Genomic DNA, 21,113 nt, shown 5'->3' on the forward strand with positions numbered 1-21,113 from the left:
TTGGCACTCTTTAGTTTTTGTTCTTAGTTTTGGCAAAAAATATTTCTGAATGTCAGACTAATAAGCATTAGATCATTATATATCGTTTTTCATTGGGCTTATAGAATTGGTTTTGAGACTCCCTTGTGGATAGACCAAACAACTGAACAACAAGAATAAAAGGAGTCTTGTTCCTTTCAATATCTTTACATTACTCTTTACATTAATAAACTGCCTTTCATGGACTAGCGACTTGTAAAGGGTGTAAAGTTGTAAAGTTGCTCGCTAAACATAGCCTTTCAAAGATAAGAGTGTCTAGAAAATGGATGGAAGTAGCAAACCTTCACAAAAAATGTAGGCAAATTTTTAAGCAATCTTTGGAGATTTTCACCATGCTAACAAAACTATAAAAATTACATCTTCTTCCAGATAATTTGACTCTACAAGAATGGGATATTCTATGGTTTTTTTCCCCCATTTCAAAGAGTGGTCAGAAGAAACTACTAAGAATTTCCTTTGCCCACTGAACAAAATAAAAGTGAAGCATACCTTTAGAGCTGTTTCAGTTTCAAATATTGTATTAAAACTCTTAAGGGTGCCAATAATACCATCAAAGGCTTTTCATGTGATTATTTTTCTTTTTACCTCATTGACTTTTCATCAAATTTTCTGTGTGAGATGATGCTACTGTATTTACTCATGAATTTGTTTTCTAGTGTTTTTAAACATCCTTTAAAGTAGTATCCATACATTTGGTACATAGAGATTGTATCAGATTTCTATGTGATTTGGTACGATAGTATTTGTTATTGTTTGAAGTCAGGTTTGGTTTCTATGTCTTTAATATACTTACTTAGTGTTTTTACTGATATTACCTTAGTTGTGTTTAATACCAACAAAAAACAAATGTCCCCCTTTGCTTTCTCCAAAGTTGGACCCAAGTGCTGACTTTTAGTATGTCTTGAAACCGTTTGGAAAAGTCCAGACACTGATGTCAGGACTTATAAAACTTCCTATTGATTCACAACTCCGGAGTTTAATGGGACCAAAATTGTGAATGCATTTCAAGGCAACACCTCAAACTGCAATGTTTCAGCTTCAGCCTTTCATCAGCAGATAGCTATGCCCCACTCTAGCCTAAAACCATTTAAACACTTGCATTGACAAAATGTCTTCTGTTTCCAATAAAACCACCTTTTAAGGAGAATAATTAAGAAAGAAGTAAAAGGCTGGCAAGCAATAGGAGAAAGATGGGACATTGTTTCGCATATAGAACTGACAGAGCTAAGAGATAGTGTCAAATAAAGAAGTCAAGATTTATGGCCCTGAGATAGGTAACTCAGGCCATGGAGGAATTATGTTTGGTACCCTTATTTTTCAGGAAAGATGTCTGCAGTCATAGTAACCCTTATAGTCACTTGGCAACCTATTTAAAAAGAAAAAATATCCATGCAGAGAAAGTTTAGACAATTAAACAATAGGTCAGTCAGATAAACAAAAAATATCTTTCAAACTAAACTGTTATGTAAAAAAAAAAAAGGAAAAAAGTTGCATATAATGAAAGCACAGCAAGAAGAGTAAAGTAACTGTCTAATTAAAATACACAAAAACAGCACCTACCAGACAGTGATGTAGTCATAGATGGGTTCTGTGCTCAGAACGGTGAAGTTGATATAAATTCCATGTCCAGGAGGAACTCTGACACTCCACACACAGTCCTGGAAGTTTGGATATTCTTCCGGGTGTCCAGGAGAGTAAATGGTTCCATTTAATGAGGTGATGTTACCACCGCACAAGGCTGAGAGAAAGAGTTATGGTTGATTATTTATTTTATGTTTCAGCACAGTGAAGCTGAATCAATCTTCTCCATTGTTTAGCATTACTGTATCTACCACAGGATTTGATAATTATTTATTCAGTTGATTTATTTTGTCAGCTGTGTAGCTCATAGGTTCAGCTGAAGTGTTGTAAATAATATATTATTACTATAAAAAAGTTGTTTTTTTAAACTAAACCTCTAAATTGTGAAAAATCTGCATTATGTTAAAGTCACATCAATGCATAAAAACAAAGTATGAAATAAAAAAAATGTTTTCATCTTTTCAGCTTTTATTTAAGCTAATAAAAATAAAAATCTGTCTTATTCACATTTCCTGAACATTTTCATTTTGTAACTACATGTATATCACCACATACATGTACGTCATCTGGATTTTATGTGATAGTGTCAAAAAAGATACATCCTTTTCAGCATTTTTTGCAATGACAATCTAAAAAGTGTTGTGTGAACTGGAATTAAACTTCCTCTGAGTTGTTCCTTTCTCAAAAAACGTAATGTTATGCATATAACTACTGTTCCCTGAAGGAGAGGAACGAGGTACAACACATAGAGTACCCCATACGCTATGTGTTGTACTGAGTGAATCGACAGAAAGGGAACCTTTTTCTGCAATTATAGGTGCAAGTTTGCACATATAATTTCTAACAATTATTTTTAGCAAAATAGGTTAAACTCAGACAGAAAGGATCTATGACCAACAATTTTAATGTCTGTCAGCAGAATCTCAATTATAGTTAAATCTGGACATTGAGCAGGCCATCCTAACACATGAATATATTTGATCTAAACCATTTTATTATAGCCCTGGATGTATGTTTAGGGTCTTTGACCTGCTGGCATGTCTACCCAATTTTAGTTTAGCTTGACGCAGCACAATATTTTAAATCGTATTCATAATTGTAATATCAATATGTGCAATGTCATGATCCTGAACTCCATTTAATGTTCTCCTTGTGTGGCATGTGATTTTAGGTGATACATTTGGAGTTGTAGTTGTGCAGGCTCATAAACAATGCATGGAATAGTTTGTTAAAAAGGTTGGAAAGAGTGTGTGATCTACCTTTCACTTCACAAATATGTGCTACTTTGTGCTGGTTCATAAAATAAAATCCCAGCAACATAGAATAAGGTTTATGATTGTAATCTGACAAAGTGCATCTGAAGATGTAAAAACTGCTGTTTAAATGAGGAACAGTGCCAAAAAAGAAAAAGCGAGTGAATTCCCCTCACAACAGCACACTAAAGAATTTCACCTCTGGCAAATCTTATAACACCTCTTGGCCCAAAGTTCACCCTGGGAAAAAAGGTAACAGGTACAGAGATGACCTGTGCAGTCAATTACCTTCACACCGTGGTAAAGGGTGGTTCCAGTTCCTGCTTATTCCGTGTAAACACGTTAGAGAGGCTTCTCCGATCAGAGAATACCCAGGCAGACATTCAAAAGACACCGTCATCCCTACGCTGAAATCTGTGCCAATTACGATACCGTTTCGAAATGGCCGTGGGTCAGGACAGCTCTGAAGCTGGTAGGCTGGAGAGACAATAATGGAAATACATGATGGTTGATAAAACACTATTATTTGGACAAAGAGCAGGAAAATAACGTCTTTATTTCCTAGAAAAGGCTGTGACATGTGAATAACAGTTAGATGAGATGTGGTTATCAAAAATATAAATGTCAATAAACACAACTGAACACACCTTCTCTGCTTGGGGTAACACCTATTCAAAGCTTACCACTCGGATCGTAAAAAAACAATTAGGTGAAAATGTTGTTTTGTCTATTGGGGTCTTAAAAATGATTAATCTAAACCCTTTCTCTTCAAAGTTGCTCATTACTGAACCATAAAAAGACAAACAAATGTGTCTTGATTGTCTTTAAATCTTTCTAAATGAAGCTGAAATGTAAATTGCTACACACTAAATGAAAGAACAATTTCACTCTTTCATGCACTTTGCAGCAGTTGTCTGTGTATACAGTACATATTTTTTTAACAAGTATATGAAGTTTTAAGAGGACTAAGTTTTACTTATGCCTGTTTTAAGCTCTGGTGGTGGAGCTGTCAGCAGATAAAAGGCATTATTCAATAGCATCTGTAATTTTCATATAAAGAGAATTAGGTCAAACAAAATTAGGCTGCCTAAAGGATTTGTCATAATAAATATAACATTCTGAAACCAGATGGCATAAATTTTAAACTCTCTGAAATGGATCCAAATGAAGAACCTGTTTGCACCTTGCAACCATTTTCTTGCAGCATTCCCCCCCCCCCAAAATAACTACTTTTAACTCTAAGAGTTTTGTTTTCGAAGAGGCCTGGTGAATGAAGCCACAGCTGGTCAGATGGCTGCTTCTGTTGTCTCTGCTCTGCAAACGACCACTGTAAACAGAGCTTTGGAAAGGAACTTCCAGAATCAACATTTACCTTGATATGTGATGTGGAACCCTGGTTTGTTTTGTGAGTAGTCGCTGTGGAAAAAAAAGGTGGTTTGGTGGGTGGTGCTGAACAAGGGCTTAGGAATAACTGGACCGCTGAACCGGTCAATCACAGAACCCGTCTCCAGCGTTCCACTACGGATCTCTAGGTAATCATGGATTGCTTCGGTGGAGAAGTTTAAAAACTGGAGATGAATACCTGAGTAGAGATGATAGACAGAAAATCACAGGCATTTGTGAGAAATCAGTCAATAAATTACACTTACATAAAAGAACAATCAAGCACAAGTCGGTGCTTTCTTATGCTTCACATCGAATGATGATTCTTACCAAAGCCAACAGGTAAGTTAACACTCCAGGTGCAGTCCAATCCACTGGGATAGTTACCAGGATAGCCTGGACTCAGAATCACCCCACTGACATCCTTCATAGAGCCACCACACTGGGCTGTGTGAAAAAAACACAACAACTCATAATTAAAGTATGCAGGACTGCCAGGTTTGACGCACTTCAGCGTCACGGTTTGCCTCTCTTTCTCACCCTGTCTAGACAAATCTCCAATCTTGGTTTCCACAGTGCTACCAGTGATTGGTCATTCTAAACACACCCAGGCCCCAAGTTCCCAAACTGATTTAAACGCAAAACCTCCATGGTGAGATTGTGACAGTTCATCATGAAGAGGGTGCGCCCTGGAAGCAGGACTGTAAAATTATAAATTACCATGATGTGTGCCATCATCCTCCAATATTATGTGAAGGACCCGCCATGATGGCATTACGCCAATCCAAAGATACCCACAATTGGCTGGTAATGTATCGTTTGTGGCCCTTTGGAAGGCCGTTTGCAAAGCAGATGATGTGCTGTCACTGATGTTGCTGCAATAAAAAAGATCTCACCAAGAGGCTGACATGAACAATCCACAAACTAAGGAGAAAAATAACAAAGACAAAATAATGTGATGAAATTGTGAAGATGTGACATTTTCATTGTGGATATTCAAAAGAAAGGTAGGAAAAGTATATTGGTTGCAAAGTAAAAAATGAGAAAACAATACTGTTTAAAAAATGAAAAAGAATAATATGCACAGATGCCTTAAAGAAAGGTTTTTAACCTTCTCCCAGAAAGTAAATATTCTCTCATATAAAGATACACAGTGGACCATTTTATTGTCAAAAATATTTTTTTTGTATATTTCACACCCACCCACATTAAGATTTTCTTTTATTCTTGCCAAGAGGTAATGTTGTGGAAGACTGGTACAACATAACGAAGAAAAACATCTTTCATAAATCATAAGAAACTGTTAAAAGACAATACAAATATCAAAACATCTTCCAAAAATTATTAGAAAGATCTAAAAAAAAAAAAAACCCTCTTGGTACATTTACATATTCAAATTCAAATTTCAAAAATACTTTATTTATCCCAATGGGAAATTGCAGACACTTGATACAGTGTTCGGCTTGTATTATAAAAGGGAATTTTCATTCTCAGTAATTCTCATGTGATGAGACATGTGAAGCATGTGCACCCATGAACCCTACATGTTTTCTTTGTTGTCACAAAATGTTGGTTCACATGATGTACTATCCGATCAAGAACACTGTCTGGGTAAGGGAGCTGTGGTTAAACACAGAATGCTTCAAGTGATTTTCAGATGTTCAGAGTTTTTGATTATGTCTTGATGTTTATTTTGCTCTAGCTATTGTTTTATGATCTAAAATTAATTATTCTCTGTATTGTTGTGCACCATGCTTTCAAGAAGTGGTGGAGGTGTGCGGGGGAGGTGGTGTCGTAGGGTGCAATAGGGGCAAGCATTCTAGTTCTGTTTTGTCCAAATCTTAAGTTTGTTATTTTATAAACATGTGTCTATTTTTTTATTGATGACAATTTAAATGCAATTACCAGGATAAATGTAGCATTCTGTGTTTTAGCTAAACACTAATTAATCAGGTCTACATCAAGGAAAGGAATATACTTAGGATTGGTTTCTCCAAAACTAACTTGATGTGTTAGTGCATGTTTATGGCTTAGCATCAATTCAAAAGTACTCAAAAGAGCAAAACTAATGCCCAAACATCTAATTTTCTTTTATTTCTTGAGAATCATAGAAAGCAGTGGAGACAGCTTGCATAATCCCTGTAGTTCTGCGGTTTGGTTTGCATATCTATAGGGTGCATCATCATATGAATGCTTGTGCGTTTTAGGGTGTGCATCAACAAAGTGTAGGAGGACACGTACCGATACACAGAGGTACAGGGTAGTTCCATCTTCTAACAGGTCCAGGCATACAGGTAATATGTGCATTTCCCTGGAAATGCAAAAGCAACCATATTTTGTTAACATTAAACAATTGCAAAATCACGACACAAACTTCAAGTACTTTAATAGTGCATTCTTCTCTGTTTAACAATTGTGCATTCACATAACAAGGCATCTGCAGAATACTGGAACTGTGTAGACCTTATTAAGTGTGAGACACACAAACCTCCACTAGAACTCTACATCATACTGCATAGAAATTGGGTAGACCACACCAGAGACATTCATAATTCAGGAGTTGTGTAAACCACACCAGACTTGTGTGTTTAGCAAACGAAGGGAAATCACACGAGAGAAGGCTTTCCTTTTGATTCAGTTCAGATAGTTTTAGCTTTGCGGTGCCAGGGGATGAACTAAATGAATGGCGGCACATCAGAAAAGCTGAGCAGACTTTAATCATTTCACCTACATGTTTTGTATTTGGTTTGAACTGATATGCAATAAAAATACTCATGCCGTGTGTTGGCTTGCTATGATTAAGCTGACTTTGTTGATATGTAGAAAGTCTTTGTAAGTAAAATCTATACAAATAAACACATTGATTGATTGATTTTTTTTTTTTTTTTTACCTGAAGAGAGTATCCTTGTTCACATGAAAACTGTACAACATCCCCAACCATGAATCTGTCTCCTTGTCTGATTCCATAGTTTGGTGTCTGGGGCTCTGGACATGATTCCAAACCAATGGCTAAACAAAGACACAAACAAGGTTATAAAAGTTTCAGTAAACATAAGAAAGGGAAAATACGATGTCGGCAACGATGTTTCTAAAGTAGATACAGATATAAAGAAACACACCAAATGTTGGTAATTTGGTGTGTTCAATTCACACATGAAAAGGAATACATCACAAATTGTACCATCCATCTTGTTTTGAACAGTGAATAGTTGAAGGAATAAGAACTAACTACGTGAACAAAATTAGGAGCAAAAATACATCAATTCATTTTTTCAATGAATTGATGGCATTAGTTACGGATTTATTTCTAAATGTCTGATGGCTATTGTCCAAAACAGTCCAAGAACCAAGAGTCCCTTGCAGAGGCCATTAGAACAGCGTGATATTACAAGTCATAGGTTGTTTTTTTTCACTTAAATATTAGGTAATGTACTCGGTCTCTTTGAGCTTTATGTAAGCTCACTGCACAGGACTCCACTACTGAAAAGTAATCATGCTAACCTGCTGCAGTACATTTAAAGAAGCTAATGAGATATTGGTCAGATGAGACCAAAATTGGACTTTTTACTTGTCTTTGCAAACAAACACCATGTTTGGAGGAGAAATGACATTCTGTAGAACCACGAAGCACCAAATGGCATGGCATTACTTTTTTTTGGTTTTTTTACTATAATGTGACTGGCAAACTATTTTAAATTTAATTTAAGGAAGCATAAATGGATAAATGTACCTGGGGACATTTAGTTAATGTGTGAAGATGATTTTTTTAGACAATGACCCAAATCACATAAGCCTAGTAAAAAAGGTTTCCTAAACTACAAGAAGATTATCCCATTCTTGTAAAGAAACAACCTACTTTGATCTAATTTAAAATCAAAGGAACTGCTGATCAGAGAGACTCCAGGACTTTCCAGGTTTGAAAACAGTCCAAGCTCACGCTGTTTCACTACTTCTCTCTTGTCACTCTACTTTATTTAACACCACTTGATTTATGGACTGATTTGTGTCAATTTCTTCGTATTGTATGTGTGGATTAATTTGGTTGTTACAAACATCTGGTGTTAATTTCATTTTAATAGCCTTCCACAGAAATGTATTCATTTATGAAAAACACATTGGAATGTTCAATAGTTACTCTCTCCACAGTGCTTAAGCAGGATTTATTTCAAATGATGCTGGATGCACATTTACCTGTATATTCCAGGTGAAATCCAGCAGCTGAGACGCTTATATCAGAGCTAAAGCTCAGATAGAGGTTGTTAGATGTGCTATTCAGGAGAGGGGGGATAGTTGTGCCTGAGAAAAGAGAGAGAAAGACAGGAAAAGAGGATGAGGATCAAATATTTTGAAAGCAAATGATCAAATCTGAAGCCAAGGAAACAACAAAGGACTTTCTAAACCCACATTTATTCTTAGAGAAAAGTTCTCAAAGGAAGGAGAAGGGAATTACTTTAATTTGAGGCATCTATTTTATTTGAAACCTCTTCTCAAATGTTGTCTTGACCTAGATAGACTGGCAAGGGAAAGTACAAAGTAAAGGGAAGAAATCTACTGCACTGCCAAAGCAAAGACGGTCTCACACAATGACTTTGAATGAGATGATGCATTTAAATGTAGAGTCTATGCTTACTTTCTTAACTACTTAGCAAAGGGAATGTATTTTTTTAGGAGGAAAATGAACCACTGCAGCTGCAATAAAGTATCTATCGACTCCAATATCGCTAAAAATGAGTTGTTCTTTGACATACACAAGATTTCAGTTTAGTGCCAGGTGTGTTATCACAACGTGTCTGCACTCAAAGTTTCATCTGAATGAACACTGAATTAGGTCACTGGATGTTACTGGCTGACAATGTTACTGTTGTGAGTGGAATTAATAAGCAGGGCTTTTTATGATTGTACAGGCCTGCCGTTGCTTGGTTTTATGTTCCAGAGGAAGCCTCATTTATTATTGTGACATAAAAAAAATCATTATTAGTTATTATTCAGCTATTAATATTTTATAGCTTTATAATTAACTTCATTGATTTAACAGTGTCTGTTATTTGGAGATGTATGGCAGTATTAATTAGGAAGTGAATTTAAAATCAATATTGTTTTATCACGCCGACACATGAATTTACTTACTAATGATATTTTCATATGGAAATAGAATCAATGTGGTGTCAGTTCATTTCTCATCTCATAATCTTCCTTCCATTTTGTCACAGAGATGTCAAGCCCTGCTAAAGATTAATTGAATACAACAAGAGGATACTCAGACGACTCCCCCTTCCCTAAAAGCAGGACCGCTATCCCCACAAGAGAATGTGAATATGATTTCCTGCAGCAGCACAGCCGAGGCACTTTGACTGCAGGCAGGCGGTTTGGATAGTCATGCAAGCCAAACTAATGGCACATTAAAGTACAAGGCGCTCTTTCCATAGTCTCTCAAGAACAGTTTTTATTAAGGAATCCGAGGAGCAATGTAGCTTCTTTATGTAGGAGTGAAAAACCAAAATGAAGGTGAATGGTTTATAAAATTTTATCATTTGTTTATTTTAGCAATTTAAATCAACGTTGTGTTTCATGAATAACTTCAGGGTTCCTTCACAGTGATTTATGCATTTTACCATTCTGGATAGACTAACTGTGCAAAATTAAAGCAGAGTGCGGAAAAATTGTTTGTATTCAAACTTAAATCACTACCCCGTCCTCTAAAGCTTGTATACATCCGTCTATCCATCCATTCATGAGAAACAACATCAGGTATTAACCCTTATATCTTAAGGCCTTTTCCTTTAAGTTCAGATATGACTGACATTTCAACTGTCCATTTTCTATGTTCACTTAATTCTGATTCTGAAATAAAAACGGCAATCATTTTAAAATAATAAGCTGTCATTTTAATAATTTACTCCAAAAGTAACATTATGACTCAGAAAACTTAAACGCTGTAAACCTTGCATTGTGTATGCATTTATCTCAATTTGCCATTTGCTAAACGGCAAATTGAAAAAAAAAATTCCTAATTTTTGAAAATATGGTTTTGGATTTTTAATTATGATTTGGTTTAAGTGTACAATATTATTTTCTTAGTGACAGAAGATTATGTAAAAGTATTTACCAGAGTAGCTGCCAAGTCTTGGCGCATGGTTGTCGGCACCATCGTAGAAGTCTAGCGAATCCCAGTTATGTTCAGTTGCAAAACTCACAACTTGTATCTGGACAGAAGGAAAAAAGATAAATTGTTAACTGAGCTTTCAGTTTCTTAAGCAAAGGAGCTTTAATTCTCTTGTAAATGAACATAGTGCCATTAAATGATTTTATTCCTATTCTAATTAGTACCAAGGAGAGATATTTGAAAAGTTATGGGTAATTCAAAGTGAAAGGCTAAATGTGAGCTTTATGTCAGCATCCTCTAACTCCACTTTCAGAAGAGGCATCTTTGCCTTTGTGTTCACCCGTGAGAGCCGTTTTGCTTACATGCAATCAGGCTTTATCTTTCATGATTAGATCCTATCTAGTTATCTCTGATGGCCCTTTTCTCAGAAACCATCCATCCATTCATCCCACTAATAATGTCCTATCTGCACTGAGATCCTGCCTGCTCAGCTTTTAAGCCAATGATAGATAGGTCAGCTGGGAAAGCGGCATGTGACAGAAACAACCTGTATTCCGGCCCCTTCTGGAACGGACACCTTCCACACGCAGTTCTGATTGTTGTCATATGGTTCTGGGTAGCCTGGAGACAGGATGGTTCCACGGCGAGAGGTCAATACGCCTCCACAGGGAACTGTGGAAGATGATGTAACAAGAGAGAGAAGGCAGGGGAGAAAAGTAAAGAGGTTAAAACAACATTATAGGAAAGTGACTACAAACAAGGAGTGTGGGGGTTTTGTAGAGAAGGAGAAAAATAATAGTAAATGTGTTTGGCTTGTTACTGCTCCTTTACTGTAAAATATATTGTGTCCTATCCAGAGGCTCTGTACCTATGCATGTTGGCAGGGTGTCATTCCACTGAGCCAGGTTGTCCGGTACGCTCTCGCAGCGAATGGCAGTGGAGCCGTGAAGTACGTATCCAGGGTTGCACTCAAATTGCACCAAGGAGCCGACTGCAAAGTCATTACCGAGACGTTTCCCGAAGCGTGGCTCCGGGACTGAGCTGCACTGAGTGGAGCTTGTCCTGGGTACAGCTGGAGACAAGAGCAATAAGACATGGCTGTTAAAAAAAAAGCTTGGGTTTAAAGGAGTAATAATGTGATGGGTCAATGTTTGCTGCCTACAGCAATCGCTACACACATAAGCACTCATTGTAAAGATCTATAGAAAAATTAATACATTCATATTTTATAGCAGTAGCATAATCCCACAATTATCTTCAGCCATTAACTTTTATGCTGTGTATTTTTAATAGATAAAACCCGGATTGCACTGCAGGTGACTCTGGTGTGAAACAAAACCTTATCCCCACTGTATTGAATGGTAGAGTTACTGTAATGATGTGGGCTCAACTTTCTTCCAGTGGTTCCAAAGGGAACCTTGTTCGAGTGTGTGGCATCATGCACTGTATAAAACGGAACATTTTAATATAAATCACCTGAAATGACTGAACGTTATTGAAATAACTCAACGTTATTCAGTTATTTCAGTATGGTAAATTGTATAATATACCAAATTATAGAATTTGGAATAAACAAAATGGCAGAATAAATCCATCCTGCCTTGTATAAATACTTAAGGATGCTGGTGGTGTGGTAAATACTTTTTTGTCATGCACTCAGAAGGGCCCCTTGGCACCAACTTATAATTAGTGAACTCCACAGCAAACATGATTGTTGCTAAACAGGATTTTCCTGTATGGCCATCTTCTGATGGCTTCTTCCAGTAGGATATTGCATTAATGTCACGTTCCCAAATATTTTAAGCTGGCTTGTCAAAAAATTACAATGAGCTTGCTGTACTCCATTGTCATCAAATCTTAAATCACCATATTTAGGTAGACCTGATTCTGCATCCTTGATGTGCAACAGTGTGATAATACATTGACAATATAAACTAATATCTCTAAGAAACGCTTCAGGCACCTTGTTGGATTTTCCCATGCAGAAATAAGTCACTTCTGAAAGCAAAAAGTAGGTCTTACCTAGAGCTAGCAGGCTGTACTTAAAAGTGTAAGATGAATTTATTATTTCCTATTCACTGTGGTGCTGTTTTTGTCTTTTTTACAAATGAAGACAAAAGCATGTCAGAATGAAGAATTTCAAAAGGGCGTTCCTGAGCAAAACTGTTGAGGCCACTTGTATATTAACTTAGATAAAAGGTACATTAACAATACCCAACAACAATTGAAGCTCAAGGTCTGACCTTGGTAGACAAAATGGAATCCCTTGGCAGTTTCTGGTCCCACTGTGGTAAACTTTACTGTAATCTGGTTTCCTGAACTCAGAGGCAGTGATTCACCTGACGAAAAAGAAATTGACAGAAGACAATAAAGCACTCCAACACGGAATCTTTGTTCAGGCTGGAAAGCCATTCATTGCGATCGTAATCACACATCCTTACCGGAGTGGGAACCGGAAAGAGAGGAGAGTAGTGTGTTTTGTTGGGTGGGTCCATCATAGATTTCCACAACATCATTCAGAGATGTCTGGAACAGCACAAACTGACCGAAGAGGACTGCAGAAAAAAAGAAAGGAAACAAAAAATGGATAGGAAAGCCGAATAAAGAGATGAGTTAACGAATGGGGGCAAAATTATTATTCCACGCTGCTGTCTGAGCCTGACCTTCCCCCGATAAAATTAACCTGTAATAGTTAATTTACATCTTATTAAGCTGCAGTGTCAACTTCTATTTGAAGCCGACTATTGGCACAAAATTACATATCAGCACACTTAATAGTCAAAACATCACCTATCTTCATCATGCGCCAGTCAGACAGTTCCCTCCATTCTTGCACAGCCGGTCACAGAGTTTCAGAGTTGTCAGCTTTCGTAAAATGCTAATGTTTGCAAAACTGAACATACATTTGCGAACATATGGCTGTGTGGACATACTTTATTTCTGTCTCCTCAATCAAATCAGGAGATGTATGGCGCAGAAATCAATCCAACTGCTTGTGAAGCCACATTGATCAATCCATTATTTCTTAGCAGTAAAACATGCGAGCAGGTGGCTATTAATTGAGAACTGCATTTGCGATACAGATGCACCAGTCTTTACTCTTTATGCAGTCAGGAACTAAACACCGCCTGCCATGCATTGGCAAGATATTCCTCTGCTGAAACCATAAATTTACCAGTGCAGGCTTAGTGGCAGGCGGTATTAGACAATCTCCCCAGAGGCTAAAGGCTCTGGCTTTTCTTAATCTAGTACAATTCTCTCTGTCCTAAACAATCACTTGATCTTTAGTCCAATCATTAGCTGCATTAAGATGTAAATCTGGAGGTGGGTTGTCAACAGCACATATAAACAACAAAAAAAGTGTCCTACTTGATAAATGACATTTATTTGAGGCCGTATCCCTTTCACTGCACACATATCTCCCCTCCCCATCGCTTTCTCCTCCTCTGGTTCACTGTGGCCCCAAAGGCTGACTTGTAAAGGATTAAATGTGAACATTGCCAAGGATATAGGGCTATAAGAAGGTCAATGGCCACATTCTCCAAGGGTGTTTCTCTCTATAGATTTCAGTTAGAGCAAAAAGAGTCCCTCTCTTCTTTAATGCAAAATCTCATTTCATGTTAAATTAATGGCAAGTATTACAGAAAAAAGGAAGGTGGAATTTTATTCATTTATCCATTCTTTGTCTACATCCACTTACATGTGCAGGGTCACAGGAGAATTTTTGTTTTGACAAAACAAAACAAAACAAAAAATAAACAACTAAATCAAGAAGGTTTTAGTGTCAGTCAGAAGTCTATTTGCATTCATCATAAGCATGACAATAATACATTAATGGCTTGTAAAGATGCACTGGAATAATTTTCATTTCAAAGCACCAAATAACATTTGAAAAGTAGAACTGGGTACGCAAGTTTAAAATCATTGAGAATTTTCTCTAATCAATAAATCATCAAGGTGACAACATACGTACATATTGCCTTAAATATACGCTAAATGATGTCTAGCTTTATTAATTATACAAACTGTTTTGAGTCATTGACCTGTTTGCACACCCAGTTATGTAAAAGTTTCAAATAATTTTAAACAAATCTTCACTTCAAAATTAAATTGGTTACACTGTTCAGAAGTTACCCAAGAACCACTCAAGCAGATTATAAATTCATTCATGTTGAGGTTTTCAAACTTAGGAACATTGTGCCACCTGCTAAGCATGTTGTTTATGAAATACTATTGGGGACGTATAGATATATTTTAGACTAAGTATCTTCGGACTAGACTTATTCAAGAATATTCATAAATTCAAAGTGCACATATTAATAATATTGCTAATGTATGTATAAATGGCACATTCAAAAAAGTACAGAACAAATGCATCTTTAAATGCCCTAAATTATAACATTTATGAACACAATGAGTGTCTGTAAACTTCTCACATCTCTGTATTTTAACTGTCATGTAAGAACATTAAACTTCCTACCAGAAAAATAATAAAAAAAATCTTTCAAATGTGATTAAAAACCAAGACTAGAAGACCAGCTACTTTTCATTCCTTGCTGACTGTTGAGTTGATCATAAAATGCAGATTTTGCCCATCTGCTAAAATATTCCAAAAAAACATGTCCACCATTTGCAGATTTTAAAAACTACGATGAATCAATCTGATTAAAGTCTCCGTCACTCTTTGCTGCAATACTGACATATGGTGCTGCAGTAGGAGTAGTTCACAGCTTAAAAAGGTTTCCAAGTTCCACATATTTTCAACAAAATGACAAACGGACCAGCATTTCCTCACATATGCACAAATTTAATAAAAAACAGCACACAGCAAATGGCCCAACACACACATATAAAACACTGCTGGCATATTCCTCCCTCATACTGAGATAACAAAGGATGGCAAACAGTATAACACACACTAGGAGGGGATGATCACAGCAGACCTGCTCCTTGGTGTGTTTACCACACGCCTCATTGATGCCTCCCTGCACTAAACTCACATACACCCGAGGGACATCGCCAGTCATCTGGGTCCTAATATGTCTCGCAAAGTTTGAATCAATCTTCAGGACGTGTTATCAGATGATTGAAAACGTTTTACTGCTCATTTAAAAGCTCCTGATATCAGATAAAAGGAAACCTGGGCAACAATCCCTGCAGAGCTGCCATGCCTTCAGATGAGCCATCTGAGTGGGTGTCCTGAGCCGTGTGGTCCTCCAAAAGAAGATACAGCACTTCTGACAGGGAAATTTGGCCGTGGTTTTCCCTCATATAATGCTTTAACTACAGGGGTTATTTGAATTAACGGTGAAAATATCATCAAGCAGCTGAATTCAAAGAAACTACTCTAAGAAGCTTATTAAAAAGCCTATCAAAATTATTTGACAGAACATAAGCAGAGTGGAGGCAATTCTACCAAATGCAAGACCATTTTTGAAAGAAAATCATGAAAAATCATTCTTGTTTGCAGTAAACTATTTATGTGACAGACCAAACATGTCAGAAGATGCTTTCTAACACACAGAACCAAAATCAAACTTTGTCATCTATATTCAAGATGCTGTGGTTGAAAACTAACACTGCACAATACCCTGAACACGCCATTCTCAGAGTTGGATTCATTGATTTCAAGGAATGTTTGTTGTTTAGCTGCCTGTAGCAGAACTGCTGCTGATTTATTAAATGAAGCAGTATAAAATGCAGATTTCTGCACCATCCTATGAATGAATGAAATAAAGTGCCTAAAATATTTGTTTTATTTAGCATTTTTAATTAGTTCTTTTTAACATTATTAAGTATATGCTAACATTGCATATCAGCCAATTAATATTATGTATGTTTATTGGCTTTTTCATTAATGTAATTTATCTTGTATTGAACCATTCCTGTGCATTTCATATGCATATTGACTGTGTGGAATTATTTATAGTAATGGTAAAGGTATTTATTTTGTGTGCACACTGGGTACAATTTGTTTTAAGGTATTTAACATTTATTTATTGAAACATTGACCCTGTTTTTATAACAAAGATATCCCAGAGATACTGAACAGTCCACATATTGGTCGTCACCCTGGAGGCGTTCAGTGAAAGAAATTCCAATTCTGGGAGTATTCACCATTCATTCCCGGTTCTCCTTCCTGGACTGAGACCTCCTGCGAGACTTTACTTTACTCTGAGCATCAACATGTTTGCAGGAGATGGTTCCCTAGCTCAGCTGGAGGCTCACCACTGACCACCTGTACCAATATGCAGGAATCCTGGACATGGTTTACTTCCAGGTGGAAGATGTCAACAAGGTTATTGGTCTGAAAGAAGCAGAGGGCGTCTTTCTCTGCATAACCCCCCACCAGAGCAGAGGAGAGTAGTGAAAAAATTCTCAGATGCTCCTGGCAAGCCAACAGGAAAACAAACCTGGATGAATAATTAAAAATGGGGCAATACCAGGGTCTGAATAAAAACTGATGCTATACTTTCAAAAACCTAGTATCCTTATTCTCCCACTTCACAACTCTGCACAGTTGTGAATGGATCTACCACGTAAACTCTCTTTGCAATACATTAAAGCTGTTTGACAAAACATCCACTCTAAACAGTTTTGCAAAGAACTTTATCTGTTCAATGTACGTAAGTTTGTTACACAAGTAACAAACCATTTGTTTAAATAACTGGCAACCTACTGTTAAATTTTTCAACAGCATTTCCTGGTTCCCTTCATTAAGTGTTCAAATCTATGTCCAGATGGAGGCCACTACTAAAATTTGGTTGCAAACCTGAAGTCATAGTACAATTTAAGAAGTTTAAATTATGTTGTCATCAGATTTAGGAAGGGCTGGGTGTGAATGATGGACTTTGAGACTTGCCACATTACGAAACACAAATTAACACATACAAATGTTGAAGCTCACAAAAGCTCGTCATCTCCTCTCATTAATTTATATGCAAAATGTTATGAATATATGACTCTAGGAGGGGAACAAATCTATATGGGTGTCCACTGAGCCCTGATCTTGGAGGTGCAACTGCTCCTTACCTCTAATAACCACACTAAAGAGCACAGGCCCATTTAATGTGAAGAACCCCCTGCAATATTCATCTCTCTCTTAATGTGTCGTTGAAGTCTGAGTCAAGCACCACCAATCAAATGTGACAAGATAAAAACAGTATCATCCTTAAATGTCATTTCAATTATGAAACCCCGACCTGGCATCAAATGAACGGCCACCAAGTGTCCTTTCAGCTTGTGGAAAAAAATCACTGCTGGTTTCTCGGCATGCTTGAAAAACCCCAACAGGCATCCTTCAGGGGTTCCTTAAGCAGCCTCATTAAAAATCAGACATGTTTTAATGTCAGTTTGTTTCACTGACTATAATTCAATATAGGGATTCTTGTCAAACAGATTTCCTGCTCACCATTTCAGCATTATGAACTATATATACCCTTTTCAAGTTGCGCATACGAGCATGTGATTATTTAAAGTATTCTAGAATATTAGTTTGACATGAAACTGTTTAATGCAAATTCCCTGTCTTAACTCTTGTGTGCTGCGACAGTGGGTAAACTTACCAAACTCTCTCGGCACAGATATGGAATACACGCAGGTCTGTCCGGAAGTGTAGTTTCTGGGAAAGTTTGGAGATAAGACAGTCCCTTCTGACCCTGTAGAGCGACTTCCACAGGGAGCTGGAGGTTGCAGAAATGTTAAGTCGCACAACAGAAAGCAGCAAGTTCTAACAATCGATGCACAGAATAATTTAAATTGAATTTAAGAATGGTGTAAGGAATATATCACCTTGACAGCTAGGCAAAGCTCTGTTCCATCCAGGCCTCCCATCATCTCCCATACTGCAGGTTAGAGTCGAATAGCCCTAAAACAAAACAAAGCACAATAATATGAAGATAATCAGTTTAAGTATTCCAATCCAACCATGTTTGGGCTGAGCAACAGAATTTAGTCTGTGGTTTATGCACATAAAATTTCTCTTCCAATGCAAGACAGTGTTCGGTGGAGGCAGTGTGATGGTTTGGGGTGACATCTCCCTCACTGGAAAAAGGAACTAGGCGTGTTATTATTGAAGGCATTCTCAATAAAGACAGCGACATGAGATTCTGCAACCAGTGTCAATTCCATATCACTCATTTTGGGAGTGAAGAGTACCGAGAGACTTGACTACATCCTGAGCTCAACCTTGTAAAACACTTCTGAGATCAGCCTGTGAGTGATGTTTGCAGCAGAGTGACAAAAAAAAACAACAACAAAAAAAAATGTGTCAGGCTTGTAGCAAATGCTGGATCAACAGTGTGATGAAGTGGCATGGAACTGAACGTCCCAAGCTGTTATGGTTGTGTACAATTTTTACAGACTTCCTGAAAACCCCTTACATGTTTAAATTGTTAATTGGCAAAAATGTCTTGCTTTTTCAGACTTCAAGTAACATAGAATAAGAGTCGGCAGAAAAACAAGCTTTTTGGCAGAAATGATTAGTCTTTGTTGGGCACAACTAAATTGTTTAACTCCGCTGTTTAACACAGAAATGCATTTTCCTTAAAATGGTTTTTAAAAAAAACACACACTTTCCAACATGAGATTTATTGCCACAAAACATTGTTACAATAATAATTAAAAAAGAAAAACAGGCAAAAATATCTTTACTTTTTTTCTGCACTAAGTTTATTTAGCAGGCTATAATATTTTAAGTACTATGAATTTACATTCTGCAGGCCAATAATATATTTGCTCAAGTGTAGGGAGTTTATGTTAAGAGAAAAGTGAGGAAAGGAGGAAAATTACTATTACTATAATTGTCGCCATATTTAGGAATGAAAGCACAGCTTTGTGTTTTTTATGCAGACCTACAGATCTTGCTGATACAAAACTAAAGCAAAAAATAACAAAGCCCCACTCGTGTTTTTAAACAGTTGAATTTTCTTCCATTTCCTTCAGGTTAATAATGTAGCGTTTGGTGGAATTTATCAAAATCTAGTATTAGTAAAACTAAATTACGATTAAAACTGTCTTTAGTTCCTTTGTTTTTAAAACTCTGGGATTTTGTGTAGCACATCAGACTCAAGGAGAGGCCAATTAAATAATATCAGTGATACATGAACCAGAAAAGAGGATCAATTCTTAAATGTAGATTAATTTTTCTGCAAGTTAGACGTGCATGTTTCCCTCCCCAAGCACAAAGACACAATTATAACCCTCCTGGAGCTGCTAGCTAACTAGCAGCTAATGCTAAATAGGATGTATGGAACCTTGTATGAAACCAATACTGCTGTTCGTATATTAAACTTGTCACCAGATTGGATTATCAGCATTTTCTCTGAGTTCCAGGCAAACCCTTGTAGTCTAGAGTACTCCCAATTTGTGGAGCGAGTTTACAGCATTTCATATTTGCTGTTGGTTTTTCTAATTGCAGCGTTTTCCCTCGTGCTCCTATTTCCTGTGGTTGCAACATTTTATTTGTGGTTGCAGCATTTTTTGTTTGCATTTGCTTTGTTGAATGTAAGTTTGATTCCATTTTATGTGATTGCAGCACTTCTTGTCTGCACGGTTTGTCTGTTGCACTTATTTTTTTGTATTGATGGGCTTTGGAGTTTGCATCATTCATGAGTTTGCAGCTCATTTTGACATTAGCTGTGTGTTTGTACCTGTACGCAACTGTACAGGGCTGCTTAATCTTCACTAATTTCTGATTTCATTTATTTTTAGCAGAAGGCAAAAATCCATGTTTGGGATCTAGTAAAAGTATTTTTGCTTTCCCCACTATTTCTGAAAAGAAAATAAACTTTTCAGAAATGTAGCTATGCTACTCAAGACATTTTAGGTGTCTGGAGAAGGAGCAATAGATTAGGTAAATTCCTGAACAACATGGCTATTATTAAGACTATCATAAAAAATAGTAAGTAGTATTATTGATACATTTTTGCTGAGGTATGCTGCATTAAGGCTGATACTAATACATTTCTGTGATGAAGCAACAGTAAACATTACAGTGATATTGTCAAAATAATATAAGACATTTCTTTTTACTTGAGACAAAACACTTTGGTATTTCCTTGTTAACGATAGCAGATTATTTTAATCTATTCAGGAATCTTTATTGGCCTAAATCTATCTATCTATCTATCTATCTATCTATCTATCTATCTATCTATCTATCTATCTATCTATCTATCTATCTATCTATCTACAGTATATATAGATATACAGTATATATAGATATACAGTATATATATATATATATATATATATATATCTGTGTATTGTATCAAAATCTTGGTTTCTACCAAGGCATTTAGGCCAATAAAGATTCCATGTTTCCATATTTCATGTTGACCTCTTTTACCCTCAGTTCAACAAATCAAGCCGCCAGCTTGCGGTTTTTCATCCAAGTGTTTGTACCTGCAGAACATATCCTGCTTCACAGTAAAAGGTGACTGTCGAGCCCAGCTTGTAATCGGATCCCAACCTGGTCCCGTTCAGAACCACCCCTGGGTCAAAACAGGATTCCCTCAGTTTGGCTGTAATGGAAAAAGACAGAGGGAGAGAGAGAGAAAACAAAGAAAAATAAAACAAATGTGTTTCTCATTAGGAAAGGGGATAGACAAAGAAAAAGTGACAGGCACACATTGGTAACAAGGCAAATTAATATTAACCAAGTCCATTGCAATAATGAAAAGAGGCAGTCGCAGAGCTGGCCTTTCCATCAGTCTGTTTGCCTCAGCAGCCAGTGTAAAGATGGAGTAAGAAC

The 21,113-nt window shown here is 36.8% G+C and overlaps 1 protein-coding gene across 8 annotated transcripts in view; it reads right to left on the reverse strand.

The window, feature by feature from the left end:
- Positions 1-21,113, reverse strand: part of LOC102226981 (CUB and sushi domain-containing protein 3) — a 392,616-nt gene that overhangs the window by 52,666 nt on the left and 318,837 nt on the right. For all 8 annotated transcript variants that reach the window (XM_023345230.1, XM_023345235.1, XM_023345233.1 and 5 more), the window contains 15 exons: positions 20,765-20,883; positions 18,152-18,227; positions 17,926-18,042; positions 12,802-12,915; positions 12,604-12,699; positions 11,229-11,432; positions 10,908-11,032; positions 10,364-10,460; positions 8,449-8,553; positions 7,148-7,266; positions 6,498-6,567; positions 4,587-4,703; positions 4,246-4,455; positions 3,162-3,350; positions 1,600-1,777 (listed from right to left, as the gene is read on the reverse strand). In XM_023345230.1, the coding sequence (XP_023200998.1) occupies positions 1,600-1,777; positions 3,162-3,350; positions 4,246-4,455; positions 4,587-4,703; positions 6,498-6,567; positions 7,148-7,266; positions 8,449-8,553; positions 10,364-10,460; positions 10,908-11,032; positions 11,229-11,432; positions 12,604-12,699; positions 12,802-12,915; positions 17,926-18,042; positions 18,152-18,227; positions 20,765-20,883 (1,936 nt within the window). The remainder of the gene's footprint in view (positions 1-1,599; positions 1,778-3,161; positions 3,351-4,245; positions 4,456-4,586; positions 4,704-6,497; positions 6,568-7,147; positions 7,267-8,448; positions 8,554-10,363; positions 10,461-10,907; positions 11,033-11,228; positions 11,433-12,603; positions 12,700-12,801; positions 12,916-17,925; positions 18,043-18,151; positions 18,228-20,764; positions 20,884-21,113) is intronic.

This window comes from Xiphophorus maculatus, chromosome 13 (assembly GCF_002775205.1).
Source record: "Xiphophorus maculatus strain JP 163 A chromosome 13, X_maculatus-5.0-male, whole genome shotgun sequence".
NCBI classification, from domain to species: domain Eukaryota; kingdom Metazoa; phylum Chordata; class Actinopteri; order Cyprinodontiformes; family Poeciliidae; genus Xiphophorus; species Xiphophorus maculatus.